The 13,506-nt window shown below is 31.0% G+C and overlaps 1 protein-coding gene across 1 annotated transcript in view; it reads left to right on the forward strand.

The window, feature by feature from the left end:
• Positions 1–13,164, forward strand: part of LOC145277619 (uncharacterized) — a 36,731-nt gene extending 23,567 nt beyond the window's left edge. The window contains exons 5-6 of the mRNA XM_080129154.1: positions 2,747–2,875; positions 12,518–13,164. Coding sequence (XP_079985280.1) covers positions 2,747–2,875; positions 12,518–12,812 — 424 coding nt within the window. The 3' untranslated portion in view covers positions 12,813–13,164. The remainder of the gene's footprint in view (positions 1–2,746; positions 2,876–12,517) is intronic.
• The last annotated feature ends 342 nt before the right edge of the window (positions 13,165–13,506 follow it).

Below are 13,506 nucleotides of genomic sequence, written 5' to 3' on the forward strand. Positions count from 1 at the left end.
CCCTAATGTTGGAAAAGGAGATCTAATATTAAGTATTCATGCTAGAAATTGGAGAACTGGATTTAATCTTATCTTTTGTTTTCAAGCTTTTTATGTTGAATTGGAAAAATTTTGTGAAAGAGATCCATAGATGGATTAAAAGACAAAACATAATAAGCAGCATCTTTGTAAGCTATTTAAAAAAAAAGTCATAGCAATTTTCATTAATAAATGATCAAGAAACTCCATTAGAAATTACTGCATGGTTTCCACCAAATGGCAGTCTTGGTATTATGCACCTGCTGATAGGACAGATTCCAAAGGTTGAGTGAATAATGTTAATCTATATAAGCACCCTTATTAGTGACATAGTATTAATAACAAAGATAGAGGAAAAATATTTTTTCTTTTTTTTTTTAGGTCATCTCCATGTATAGCTAACAGTCAACTTAAGCAACAGCATTTTCTTTACCTTTAATCAGAAACATTGCTCAATGTAGGTTACAAATGGATGGCAGTGCTGTGTTCTTGTACAACACACACGTCACTTACTCCCTTTTACAGGGTCTGATTCAGGTTTCCTTCTCATTATAAGTAGAAAGGAGATGAATTTAAAATATCTGAACATGCAAAAACCCTATGAAATAGTTGATAAAGTCGAAATATAGATAAAATATTTCAACATGATATCATTGTGTTTGCATAAAAAAAGAAGCTAATCAGTTTACCAAGAACTGTTAAAATGTTAGGTGGCACTGAGTAAGGGGAGATAAATATAAAGAAATTTATGCATTTTTTAAAAAATATTTTTTATTCATCTTTATATTGTAAACTTTGGAAATCTTTCTAATATGACGGTAATGAATGTCCATGAAATGTATTGATTGAAATTCTTTAAAAAGAAATTTTTTTCTTCTTTCTAACCTGGGTATTTAGTTCTCTACCTCCATGAGAACTCTGACACTAGGGTCGGAAAGGTGAATTGAAAAGTCAGCACTACAGAAGACGATCACTCTGACCCCTGCAAAAGATGCCTTTTTAACACTATCAGCATTCCCTGACAGAAGCGCCTCAGGCGATTAACAAACTAACACCTTCTGAAGGAGAGAAAACAAAACCTGGGAGGGTGGACTTACAAAAATTGCACAGTATCAGCATTACACTGCAATAAACAAAGAACAGGTCATTACAAGAATAGTCAAAGCTGTTAATTTTCGGGTTGAAGGATTTTTTTCTTTCGTTTTTCTTTCTTTCGTTTTTCTTTCTTTCGTTTTTCTTTCTTTCGTTTTTCTTTCTTTCGTTTTTCTTTTCGTTTTTCTTTTCGTTTTTCTTTTCGTTTTTCTTTCTTTCGTTTTTCTTTCGTTTTTCTTTTCGTTTTTCTTTTCGTTTTTCTTTTCGTTTTTCTTTTCGTTTTTCTTTTCGTTTTTCTTTTCGTTTTTCTTTTCGTTTTTCTTTTCGTTTTTCTTTTCGTTTTTCTTTCTTTCGTTTTTCTTTCTTTCGTTTTTCTTTTCGTTTTTCTTTCTTTCGTTTTTCTTTTCGTTTTTCTTTCTTTCGTTTTTCTTTTCGTTTTTCTTTCTTTCGTTTTTCTTTTCGTTTTTCTTTCTTTCGTTTTTCTTTTCGTTTTTCTTTCTTTCGTTTTTCTTTTCGTTTTTCTTTCTTTCGTTTTTCTTTTCGTTTTTCTTTCTTTCGTTTTTCTTTCTTTCGTTTTTCTTTTCGTTTTTCTTTCTTTCGTTTTTCTTTTCGTTTTTCTTTTCGTTTTTCTTTCTTTCGTTTTTCTTTTCGTTTTTCTTTCTTTCGTTTTTCTTTTCGTTTTTCTTTCTTTCGTTTTTCTTTTCGTTTTTCTTTCTTTCGTTTTTCTTTTCGTTTTTCTTTCTTTCGTTTTTCTTTTCGTTTTTCTTTCTTTCGTTTTTCTTTTCGTTTTTCTTTCTTTCGTTTTTCTTTTCGTTTTTCTTTCTTTCGTTTTTCTTTTCGTTTTTTTCGTTTTTTTCGTTTTTCTTTTCGTTTTTTTCGTTTTTCTTTTCGTTTTTCTTTCTTTCGTTTTTCTTTTCGTTTTTCTTTCTTTTCGTTTTTCTTTCTTTCGTTTTTCTTTTCGTTTTTCTTTCTTTCGTTTTTCTTTCTTTCGTTTTTCTTTCTTTCGTTTTTCTTTCTTTCGTTTTTCTTTCTTTCGTTTTTCTTTTCGTTTTTCTTTCTTTCGTTTTTCTTTTCGTTTTTCTTTTCGTTTTTCTTTTCGTTTTTCTTTTCGTTTTTCTTTTCGTTTTTCTTTTCGTTTTTCTTTTCGTTTTTCTTTTCGTTTTTCTTTTCGTTTTTCTTTTCGTTTTTCTTTTCGTTTTTCTTTTCGTTTTTCTTTTCGTTTTTCTTTTCGTTTTTCTTTTCGTTTTTCTTTTCGTTTTTCTTTTCGTTTTTCTTTCTTTCGTTTTTCTTTTCGTTTTTCTTTCTTTCGTTTTTCTTTTCGTTTTTCTTTCTTTCGTTTTTCTTTTCGTTTTTCTTTCTTTCGTTTTTCTTTTCGTTTTTCTTTCTTTCGTTTTTCTTTTCGTTTTTCTTTCTTTCGTTTTTCTTTTCGTTTTTCTTTCTTTCGTTTTTCTTTTTCTTTCGTTTGAGATGTTTTTTATTCCATTTCTTTTTTTAACTTCACCAACTTAGCCGTTGTTCTATATACATATAAATATGAGTGTAAACACTAGCAAAGCATAATTATTTTTGTCTGTTATTTGAATGGAGGTTTGTACACTTGTATGAATTTTTTTTTTTTTTAATTTTTTCATTTCAGGTTACTTATGTATACGTTTGTAAAGGACAATTTTATGCTACCAGAAGATCCGTTAGGAAGGGATGGACCCATGCTTGATGATTTTTTACGAAAAAGCCCAAAAGAGGGAAATTCCACTCCAAAAAAAAGGTAATTTTAATCTGATAGTTTTTAATCCAATTTAATATTTTTCTCTTATTTGAGGTTGATCCATGATACAAAACAACCGAAGTTCTTCAACAGTGGATGATGAAAAATAGGATACAATCTTAATATTGTTTTTTCAATCATAATATCACTGGACTAAGCAAGTAACTGGTGCTCAAGTCACTGGCCAAAACCCAACAGCATCGTATTTGTTCGAAAGTCAATGCTGCAACCATCCCAGCTACAATTCAATTTCAATTTTTTAATTTTAGAAATGCAAACTGGTCTGGTTTCCCAGGTTTTGGAAGGATGATTTCCTATCTCCAAACGGTTTTTAAAAATTGTGACAGCTTAGTCTTATTTATTTCGTTAAGTCTTAAAAAAAAAAAAGAGAGCGCAAAAAGTGTTTTCAATAATTTCAATAATTCTTAAATAAAATAAACCTAATTTCAATAATTCTTAAATAAAATAAACCTAATTTCAATAATTCTTAAATAAAATAAACCTAATTTCAATAATTCTTAAATAAAATAAACCTAATTTCAATAATTCTTAAATAAAATAAACCTAATTTCAATAATTCTTAAATAAAATAAACCTAATTTCAATAATTCTTAAATAAAATAAACCTAATTTCAATAATTCTTAAATAAAATAAACCTAATTTCAATAATTCTTAAATAAAATAAACCTAATTTCAATAATTCTTAAATAAAATAAACCTAATTTCAATAATTCTTAAATAAAATAAACCTAATTTCAATAATTCTTAAATAAAATAAGACTGAAAAAACTTTTCACTGATCATTAAATAACCACCTCTGTATGTGTTTGTGCATTTTGCATCATGAATGAAACAGAATTGTTGCTTTTCTCAAAACAGGCAAAGGTCCAGTGTATGCAAAGAGTTTCTCTCTGATCTCCCTCCTATATCACCCATTTCTTAGGAAGAAATGAAACTACAGCTGTTGATTGAAAAACTATAGAATAACCCCCTCCCCCACCTTCATCTCCTTATTGGTTCCTCGATTTATCGGAGAGGGACCTATGTTTTCAATGGTGTCCATGCGTCCATCCATTAGTCTGGATGATTGCCAGATAACTGTTCATTAGTTTTTTTCCTGAAATTTTGCCACAAATTGTATTTTATTAAATAGGTGCACAGTAAAAAAAATTTTTTTTTTTTTTTTTTTTTTTTTTTTTTTTTTTGCAAAACTTCATGTGTCACCAGGGGCTCAAAACAGATCAAAAATGCCTCAAAATGGCCAAAAATGATGTGTTTTGCCCCATAACTTTTGATCCATCCGTTAGATTTTTCTGAAACGTGGCCAAAATGTGGAGCCCATTGTTCTTAATATAAATCCAGTATGGGTGACCCTGGCAAAATTCACGCCCCCGGGGACTTGTAGTGCTAGAAACGCCCCTTTTTGTAGCTCTCTTTTCATATTTCTCAACAAAAACTTGATATGTCTGACTATATAGTAGTTTTTCACGGTGGTCAACTAAAATATACATGTGTTAAGGCCTGAAACTGCACCGTTATCCATTTACACTGAGATTCGGTGTCCCCAAGGGCTCAAAGGAGATCAAAAATGCCCCAAAATGGTCCAAATTGACACTTTTTGACACCTAGTGTTTAATCCATTTATTAGATTTTCCTAAACGTTGGCCAAAATGTGGAGGCCATTGTTCTTTGGTCCTTCACACTTCTAACAGTCATCATTTCTTCACAATTTTTTATCATGTCATCTCACATGCTGCACCAGAGGGGTACCACGCACGCGCGGCTTGTTATGAAATTTCCTCTTTTCTGAAGCCCTCTCTTTTGCCTCAGAAGTACCATAGTTTCAGTGGAGATCATTCAACTGCCTGAGAACAAGAATGGAGTGATCAAAATCTGCTATGGCCATTTGATGCTACAAAACTGACCCAACCATCTGTGAATGTGGAGGAGAGGACCATACAATGCAACATTTGCTTTGTCTGCCATCTACTACCCAATTAGTTTGGCTTAAAAGATCTTACAGAATACAGTGATAATGCAAAGGATTGTGTACAGAAACTGGGAAATTATTGTATGATTTGAAGACGTGAAGAGGAGATCACTCAGAGGATTAAAGTATGAACAAAAAAAAAGAAACTCTATGACTTAGGAAAAACAAATATTATTGAATTTCAAAGTTCAAAAAACAAAACCTGTACAAACAGGAATTGAAAATCTAGACCCTTTGTCTAACAACAAAACAAAACAAAAAATAACGGCACTCATTAGTAGTACCCATGAAAAATATAATGGGATTATTTGAAAATTTATTTAAAAATGTGACAATAATTAGTTGGATGAACTTATCTAAAAAAAAAACAAAATAAAAAAAAAGCAAACAAACAAAACGCAAAGTTGAATGCTGAATTGCACAATACCATAAAGCATTCACTGTAAGAACTCGCCTTATTTCCACAACTGCAAAGTACTTTTCTTTTTCCATGTGCCTAACATCAGATTGAATTTCCATGAACAGAGTTTCTTTCCAAGACCTTCTCATCTGTGGAACATGTTGCCTCAAGATTACTTCCTGCAAAGTACAATATAGTTGTCTTCAAATCCAATATTAACAAATATTTGTCATAAATTTTGTTCATTCCATTCATCATTTTTGATCCTCTTATTATATTCCTCATCATTTAACTGATAATCCATCCATCTCATTAAACCTTATCTGGAGTGGCTTTTCGCCTTGATAAGTGGTGACTTATTAATACAAACAATTTGGAAAAACTCAGTATGATGTATTAAAAACATCTAATTTAACAATCCACAATGTTACTGTGTCCTTCGAAGATCTCTTAAACTATTACAGCACCTGTTAACCTTATTTGGAACATGTTTTTAATGAACATTTATGCCTTTAAAAATTTTAAAGTAAATTTTTTATGCATTAAATCAAAGAAAATCAGTTTGTTATGATACAAAAAAATAATTACTAATGTTACTAACTTACTAACTCCCTTAATGAACAGCTTGAAGTTTCTTTCTCGTGTTTGCGGTATATAAAAAATCATCCAAATCAACATCGCCTACACCTTTTCATCATCCATGCAAATATGTTATTGTTTTTCCTTTCCCTTTGCAAAACTCAATCATGTTCTGCAAAATCAAAAAAACAAAGACAACAATTTTTCTCTACAAAACAACCAAACTAAACACCGTGAATATATAAAAGAAACTTGAAGCATAAAAACATTTGCCAAAGTGATTGAATCTGAAAAGCGTTGATATGCCATAAAACAAAGCAACCAAACTAAACACCGTGAATATATAAAAAAACTTGAAGCATAAAAACATTTGCCAAAGTGATTGAATCTGAAAAGCGTTGATATGCCATAAAACAAAGCAACCAAACTAAACTCTATGAATCAATATTTGAATTTGAAACATAAAACAGTTTTTTTTCAAAATTACAAGATTCCTCATTAAATAACCTGAAAAGGGTTGCTATATTGTAAAACAAAACAACCAAACCAAACACCATAAATAAATATTTGGAGATATGAAGAACTTGAAGCATAAAAACTTTTTACCAAAATTACTGGAGTTGGCATTAAATAACCTGAAAAGGTTTGATATGCTGCAAAATAACCAAACCTAATATAAACAATGACGTGTGCTCAATTTTAAAAGCCAACATTTGCTGACAGTGTTTCTAGCATAGTACCCATCAAAAATGACAGTATTATTTATCTATAAATCGGGCATATCTACCTTACCTTTTCAATCTGTTTTTTTTTTCTTTTTTTATATTATACACAAATAAAATATTTTTATGAACTTGTTTAAAAAAACAAACAAATAAGACTAAGTTAAATGCAGTGTGTAGGTTTTTGTTGAATAAATTTTGAAAAACTCAACCAAATGGAGTAAAAAAATTTCTAATTTAGCAGCCCTTAATTATCCTATTGTACCTCTTCAACAATCTTTCAAGCTATTTATTGCAACTGCTTTTTCTTTTACTAGCCTTGATTACTGGTACATAGAATACGCTAACAAATGCTAAAAATTAAGTGTAGATTTTTATCAACTATATAAGTGCAACTTGATGTTGTAAAAAGTTGCTAATTTGACAACCGACAATCCCCTTTGGATTTAATGCACTTGTACCCCCTAAATAAAAGTACCCCTGACCCACGCAGCTAACTGCTAAATCCCACTCCTTAATTGTTCAAGTCCCTAGATGTTAAAAGATTTTCTATTTTAATAACTTCTTTCCATGGACCGCTTATTTTTTAATTCCCTCTATGCTCCCAGTTTCTTTGATATTGCAAACATGTAGAGACTTAAATGTAATGTAAACAAAACATCTTGCTGTTCAACTCCCCACACAGGTTGCTCTACTATAAATCTGGTCCTACTACAGTAGCTCCTTATGATTCAGTGACAATATTCTTTGTTTGGGTCAAGTAGAGAAAAAAAAAAGAAATAAGACAGACTATATGATAGATGGTAATGTTGAAAACAGCTGAAATCTTAAAGAAAACCCTTGAATGCAGAAACTAACCCTCAGAGCTGCAAATACTAACTAACCATATGGAAACTGCAACAGAAGTAAAACAAAAAGATAGAAAGAAACACCACCTGGAACAAAATAAAATAAAAATACTAAAGCTGCCAAATTTTAAATTAATTACCCCCTTCTCCCCAAAAAAGGTAGTTTGACTGGCATCACACCAAATAGTTGTGAATGGTCAAGGAAGATAAAAATCTCATCTCACCTCCGTTGCCTTTCAGGATGCTTCACCACCGAATCTACACGACTTTTCCAGTTTTCTTGATCTCGCATGACAGTTTGCAGGTCCTAAACACTTTGCAATCCTGTGCCCTGTAACAGGTTATCTATGTAGGTCATTTTTCTTCTACCACGGTTTGGGTGTCCATCTGTTGATATCCAGAGAACTAGCTTACTTGCTTCCTCTTCGCCGTGTCTCCTGCAGTGACCAGCTACTCTCATCCTTCTCTGCTGTACTTTTAGTGATACTGGTGGTAGGTCACCATAAAGCTGTTGGTTTGTTGTGTGGCTCCTCTATAATGTATTGAGGGTAATCATGAACATCTGTATGTAACAGCCATCCAGTCTCTTCTTCAGTCCATTTGTAAGAGTCCATGCCTCAGCACCGTAGAGAAGGACTGTTTCTACTGTGGCAACAAAGAGTCTTACTTTCAGCTTTTCTGAGAGAGTGGATGATCATATCGTCCTCAACTTGTGACATGCACCCCAGGCCAGTGTTTTTCTTTATGAATAAACAGGGGAAAACACTAACCAGACCTCCACTGGACAAGTGCAAAGAGGATTGCAACTTTGGAGAGACTTATTACCACCCAAGTTCCAATGGATGCTACCAACAAGAAGTCAATGGCAGGCAGCTGTTACGATAACACAAATTCATTTGCAAATGTTACTGAAAGAGGTAAAGAGTACTGGAAATCTGGGAAAATTTGTCACCCAGACACCAGCGAACTGATGACCCATGTGAGTAGCAATACACATGGCCAATAAAACGCTTTGGATAATCAGATTTCAAGGGGTTTCTGCTAAAATCGTCATATTTTAAAAACCAAAGCACTTTAAGTTTCAAAATACTACTGTTTTGTTCAGAAATGAATATACTTTCAAATGAATTAATAAGTAATAACATACATTATATATTTTTAGAGCTTTAAGCAAATAAAGTGATAAAAATGTGAACATCATAAAACAGCATTTTCGGTAAGATTTTGTAATGACCCTCCCTTATTTGTAAACACTCGTACCGTGTTTCTGTTAAGAATTTTTTAATAAAATTTGGAAATTACCTAAAAGAGATATAATTTTTAATAGTTTCGAGTGTCCGAAATTCATTTGACCACTCGTTTTTTTGTTGTATTAAAAAAAAAAAAGATTTCAAAATAATGAGTATGGAAAATTTTGAAAAACTTTCTTTGGACACTCACTATTAAATAAGACAATCTTTTTACTATGTTTATTCGTTAAAAAGATAATTGGACAGTGTTTTCTCTAGTGGTATGTAGCAATTTAAAAACATAATATCCGAAAAAACCGTTATGAATTTGAATCAATACTTCTGTAGTATTAGTAATAACAGCGATAAGCATGGCGTAAACAGATGTTCTGTTTTTGTTGTTTATTTTTATTCCACATCGATTATTTTTTTTTAATTGAAAATCTGGTTATAAAAAATTTCTTACATGTTTAGTTATTGTTATCAACCATACAAATATTTTTAAAAAATTGGGTAGTAGTAAATTTTTTTAAATATTTGAAGAAGCGAAGATGTGAAATACGATTATTTTGGTTCACGTGTACGAACGTACTTCTAATTTTCGTCCTTAAAAAATGTTTTCAGTAAATTATTATCGAATGGAAACTAATCTACCCGATTATTAAAAATAAAATTTTTTTAAAATGATCAATATTTAAATATTTGTAGGAGGTGCTCAGTTAAAAAATAAAAACGGTAGAAAAAGACATGAAATGTAATTAAAAATCAAAATAACATTAATTCAAAATTTTTAACAATTTGTCAGCTTTAACAAAAACTTGTTTCTTTTTTATATTTAAATAGGTGGGACAAAAATACTTGATATTTTTCCAAGCATCATGTTTTCTGTTAGAGGGACATCATTTTTTTAAATAACATTTATTTTTTTGTTTATCATAATTCTTGTAAAGTTTCAAAATGGGTATCAAACACCCTCTTAAACAAAAAAGAAACACAAAAAAAAAACAAAACAAAAAAAACTCGCTTAATTTTATGTCTAATCCTAGGTATGAGTAGCAAGCCTCCTCCTAAAACCTTTAGCCTTAACAATAACGCTAAGTACAAGTGGCAGAGCTCCCCACTAAACAAACTTCCTCTGTGAACTCATATAAGCATAAACAAAAAAGCGTAAAAAACGTTTAAAGAAAAGTGGACATGATTAATCTCCCATAAAAAATAAATTGGTCAACTGTCCTAAAACGTTAGGATCATCTTGAAATGGTGAATTATTTTACATTTATGTGAAATCAACCCCCACTCTAAATTCTAAAATTGTTTTTGTTTTGTTTCTATCAAGTTTTCAGGATGTTCACACATAATTTTCCTTAGCCCTATCATTAATCCAGAGTGGCAACCTCCCTACCTTCTCATAATTGCACGAAGACCCTCTTAAAACCATACATAATCGCCTTTTAGAAAACAAACAAACAAAAAAACACCCAGGATTTATCTATCATAGGAAAAAGGGGGGAGGGTAACTGCCCTAAAACACTAAAATGATTTAAAATGGGAAATCATTTTACATTAAATTCTAAAATAATTTTTTATCTTTTATTATTAAAGTTTTTCAAGTTGTTCACATGCAATTGTCTATAAAGGTAGAATCACATATTTTGGAGAGGTGGTCAAATGGGGTGTGGGTGGGGTTAATGGAAGGTATTAATCTACAATAATACCAAAGAAATATTGCAATATATTCATTTTTAACCAATCCTAGATTACGATTTCAGTTTTTGGCACATAAAATGCATTACAATTCAATTTTGAGTTTTCTAACTTTTCTTTTAATGAATACATGGCATTTTTAAGCAATCACAACATATTTATGTGCATTTACTGCAGATTATTTGGAAACTATTCATTGCTGGAGATTTTCAGTAGCATATTCAGATTCCTCGCACAAAAATACACTTATATGGTAAATTTCATTGCTTAGTCTTGTGTTTTAACAAAGAGATAGCATTTTTACTGAAAAAGTAGTGTAAAAAATGTGACAAAATGCGAGGTGGGAAAATATCCAAACGCGCAAGGCATAAACATAGTCATAACTTCCTTGATTTTAATTGGATTTAAAAAATTTAAAAAGATTCTTTCTTAGCTTATCAAGCTCTTTCTATATATACCAATATTGAAATATTTTAAGCCATTTAAATATTTTCATGTGTATTGCTAATGTGAGAACTCCTAATGAGTACAATTATCCGTTTTGTCTTGAGAGGCAATGGATACCTCCTGTAAGGAGGTATCCATTAGCAACACCTCTCCTGAAATCAACACTGCTTAATTTCAGTGGCAAGAAGTCCAGTACGATTAGAAACAATGCTGAGATAAGCAGAGAGCACACACAGCACCTAATATTCCCAAACGGTCACCCATTTAGTATTGACCGGACTTAACGTTGCTGTTCTGACAGATAAGAGTGAAACAACGCCATGCTGATCAATGATGGAAATTAGTATAAATTAATTATTTAAGAGGAAGGTTCAACAAAAACTAGTTTACATTAGACTTGAAAACGACCTTGTTGTAGTTAGCTGGGAAGCAGCTCTGTGGGAGTGTGGTCAAGCAGTTTTGGGGAAAAAAGCTTTGCTCATAGAATTGTCGTTAAGTTTTAAGCATAGAGTAAAGAAAATTACAGATAGTGGTTTTAGCTAGTCGAATGTTTGCCATGAATGTTTTCCAGGGTAGAACCATAGATTGAAGCTCATTCGAGCACTTGCCATGAAAATAATGATAAACTAGAGAAACACTAGTAATGTCTCTTCTGTGAGAGACATTACTAGTGTTTCTCTTCCATTTTGGGATGCAGAAGATTGCGTCGGGAATGAAGATAGCTTCTGGAGCAGTAGAATGATACAACCATAATCAATTATTCTGAAAAAAAAAAAAAAATGGAATGGAAATGAAGGCAACACTAACAATGAAATTTAAATATATATATTTTTATGGGAAAAATGTGCTTATTCAATTATATTTCATTTTTTATTTATACCAATCGTTTCATTTATAAAGCTCGATGTATGTTAAATATAACTAAAGAGCATATACAAATAAATTACAAAAATTTATATTCCAAATTTCAAGATGTTGTTCATCTTACCGTTTATTTTTTCTCAACATGTCAAAAATTTTCAATTATTTACAGCACCTGTTTGTAACGCAGAAACAATCATAATTATATCAATTTTGGAATATCTTCCGACCTGACTTATAAGAAGAATGAGAATTTATTAACTTTAAAAGAAAAAAATATGGGCATGAATCCAAAAAAATCGGAAGAGTAGTGTTTTTTTTTTTTTTTTTTTTTTTTTTTTTACTTGGGAGTCGGCACTTATCAAGGCCCAAAGGCCACTCGAGGATAAGGGTTAAGAGTAGTTTCAATTGTGTTTTATAATATATACACCATCTTTGATTTGATTTTGAGTTAGGGCAGAAAATTAAATTAACATAATATATGATTGTTTCTGCGCTAAGAAACAGGTGCTGTTAAGAATTGAACATTTTAACATGCTGAAAGGAATAAATGGTAAGATGAATAACATCATGGAATTTGGAATATAGTCTTTCTTTCATTTAAATAAATTAGTAGTTGAAAATGTAGAACAAACATCGTCTGCACCTTGTGTATATAATTTTTTTGAAAGAAAATATCAAGTATCTGAAATAATTCTTATAATAGGAAAGTTCTTTTTTTTTGTAAAAAAAAACAAAAAAAAAAGCAGATAAAAATCTTCATTGAACTGCTCTTGAAATGCTCTCTTATGTATTATTTTTAACCTTTCTTTAAAGAAAGAGCAAAACTTATCCTTTTCTCTTCTGTTTTCCTTCTTATAGCTTGCGACCAAACTATCGGCCTCAATTTGTGCCTCCAAGACAAACCCCACAGATCCAACCCAGCTACCAAATTTTACAGCGTGGACGACCACGGACAAGACAGGGCAACAATGTTTATTTAGATTCTTCACCTCGCACACAAGAAGAAAATCAGAATTTTTATCGAGAACTGAAAAACTTGTTTCCCGAAAGAGAGCAAGAAGAAATTCTTCGGAAAGTTCTTCTGAATTACCCGTGTGAAAGAGACATTAGTCGTTTATGTAACAGCTGTGTCCAATTAATATTTGGAAATTAAAATTAATGTGCCATTTATCCTTACGAGAATCATAAACTGTGCCATTTATTCTTACATGAATGACAACTTATGAAGACAATTGTACCTCAGCTGTGATCATTTAACGACAGAAAAGATTTTGGTTTAACAATTTGTTTGCGTATTGGCTTTGGCTTGTGTACGTATATCCTCATTGGACGGGCATTTCATCTAAGTGTGTGTGTGTGTGTGTGTGTGTGCGCACGTGTCCATGCTTTGTTGGATTATTAATTCATCAATTCCGGTTCAATCCCACAATTTCACTCTGGCCTCCGACATCTTTAAGGGCCAAGTAATCTTTCATAATAAAGATTCATTTCTAGAGCAAAGTTTATTTATTTGTTTCAAACTGTTTCATTTTGTTTAATTTTTTTACAAAATTAATTTTATCAAAAGTGGACTATAAAATTTTGGTAAAAGTACAGAATAGTTAACACTCGAGCTAGTAAACCAAAACAAAAAACAAAAACATAATTTATATCAAATACATTAGAATAAGATTTTGTCCTTGTCCTACATTCCTCCTATATTAAAAAACAAAAATTAAAAATAAAATCTTTATGATGTACATAATTGTGACAAAGAAAATATCGTACACCAAAAATCATGTAAATTGATAAAGTAGTTTTATTTTTATAAAGAAAATCGTTTTTAAGTAAATTTGAGTTTTTCACTG

The sequence above is a fragment of the Euprymna scolopes genome, chromosome 6 (genome assembly GCF_053919585.1).
Source record: "Euprymna scolopes isolate OS-2025 chromosome 6, ASM5391958v1, whole genome shotgun sequence".
Taxonomy (NCBI): Eukaryota; Metazoa; Mollusca; class Cephalopoda; order Sepiida; family Sepiolidae; genus Euprymna; species Euprymna scolopes.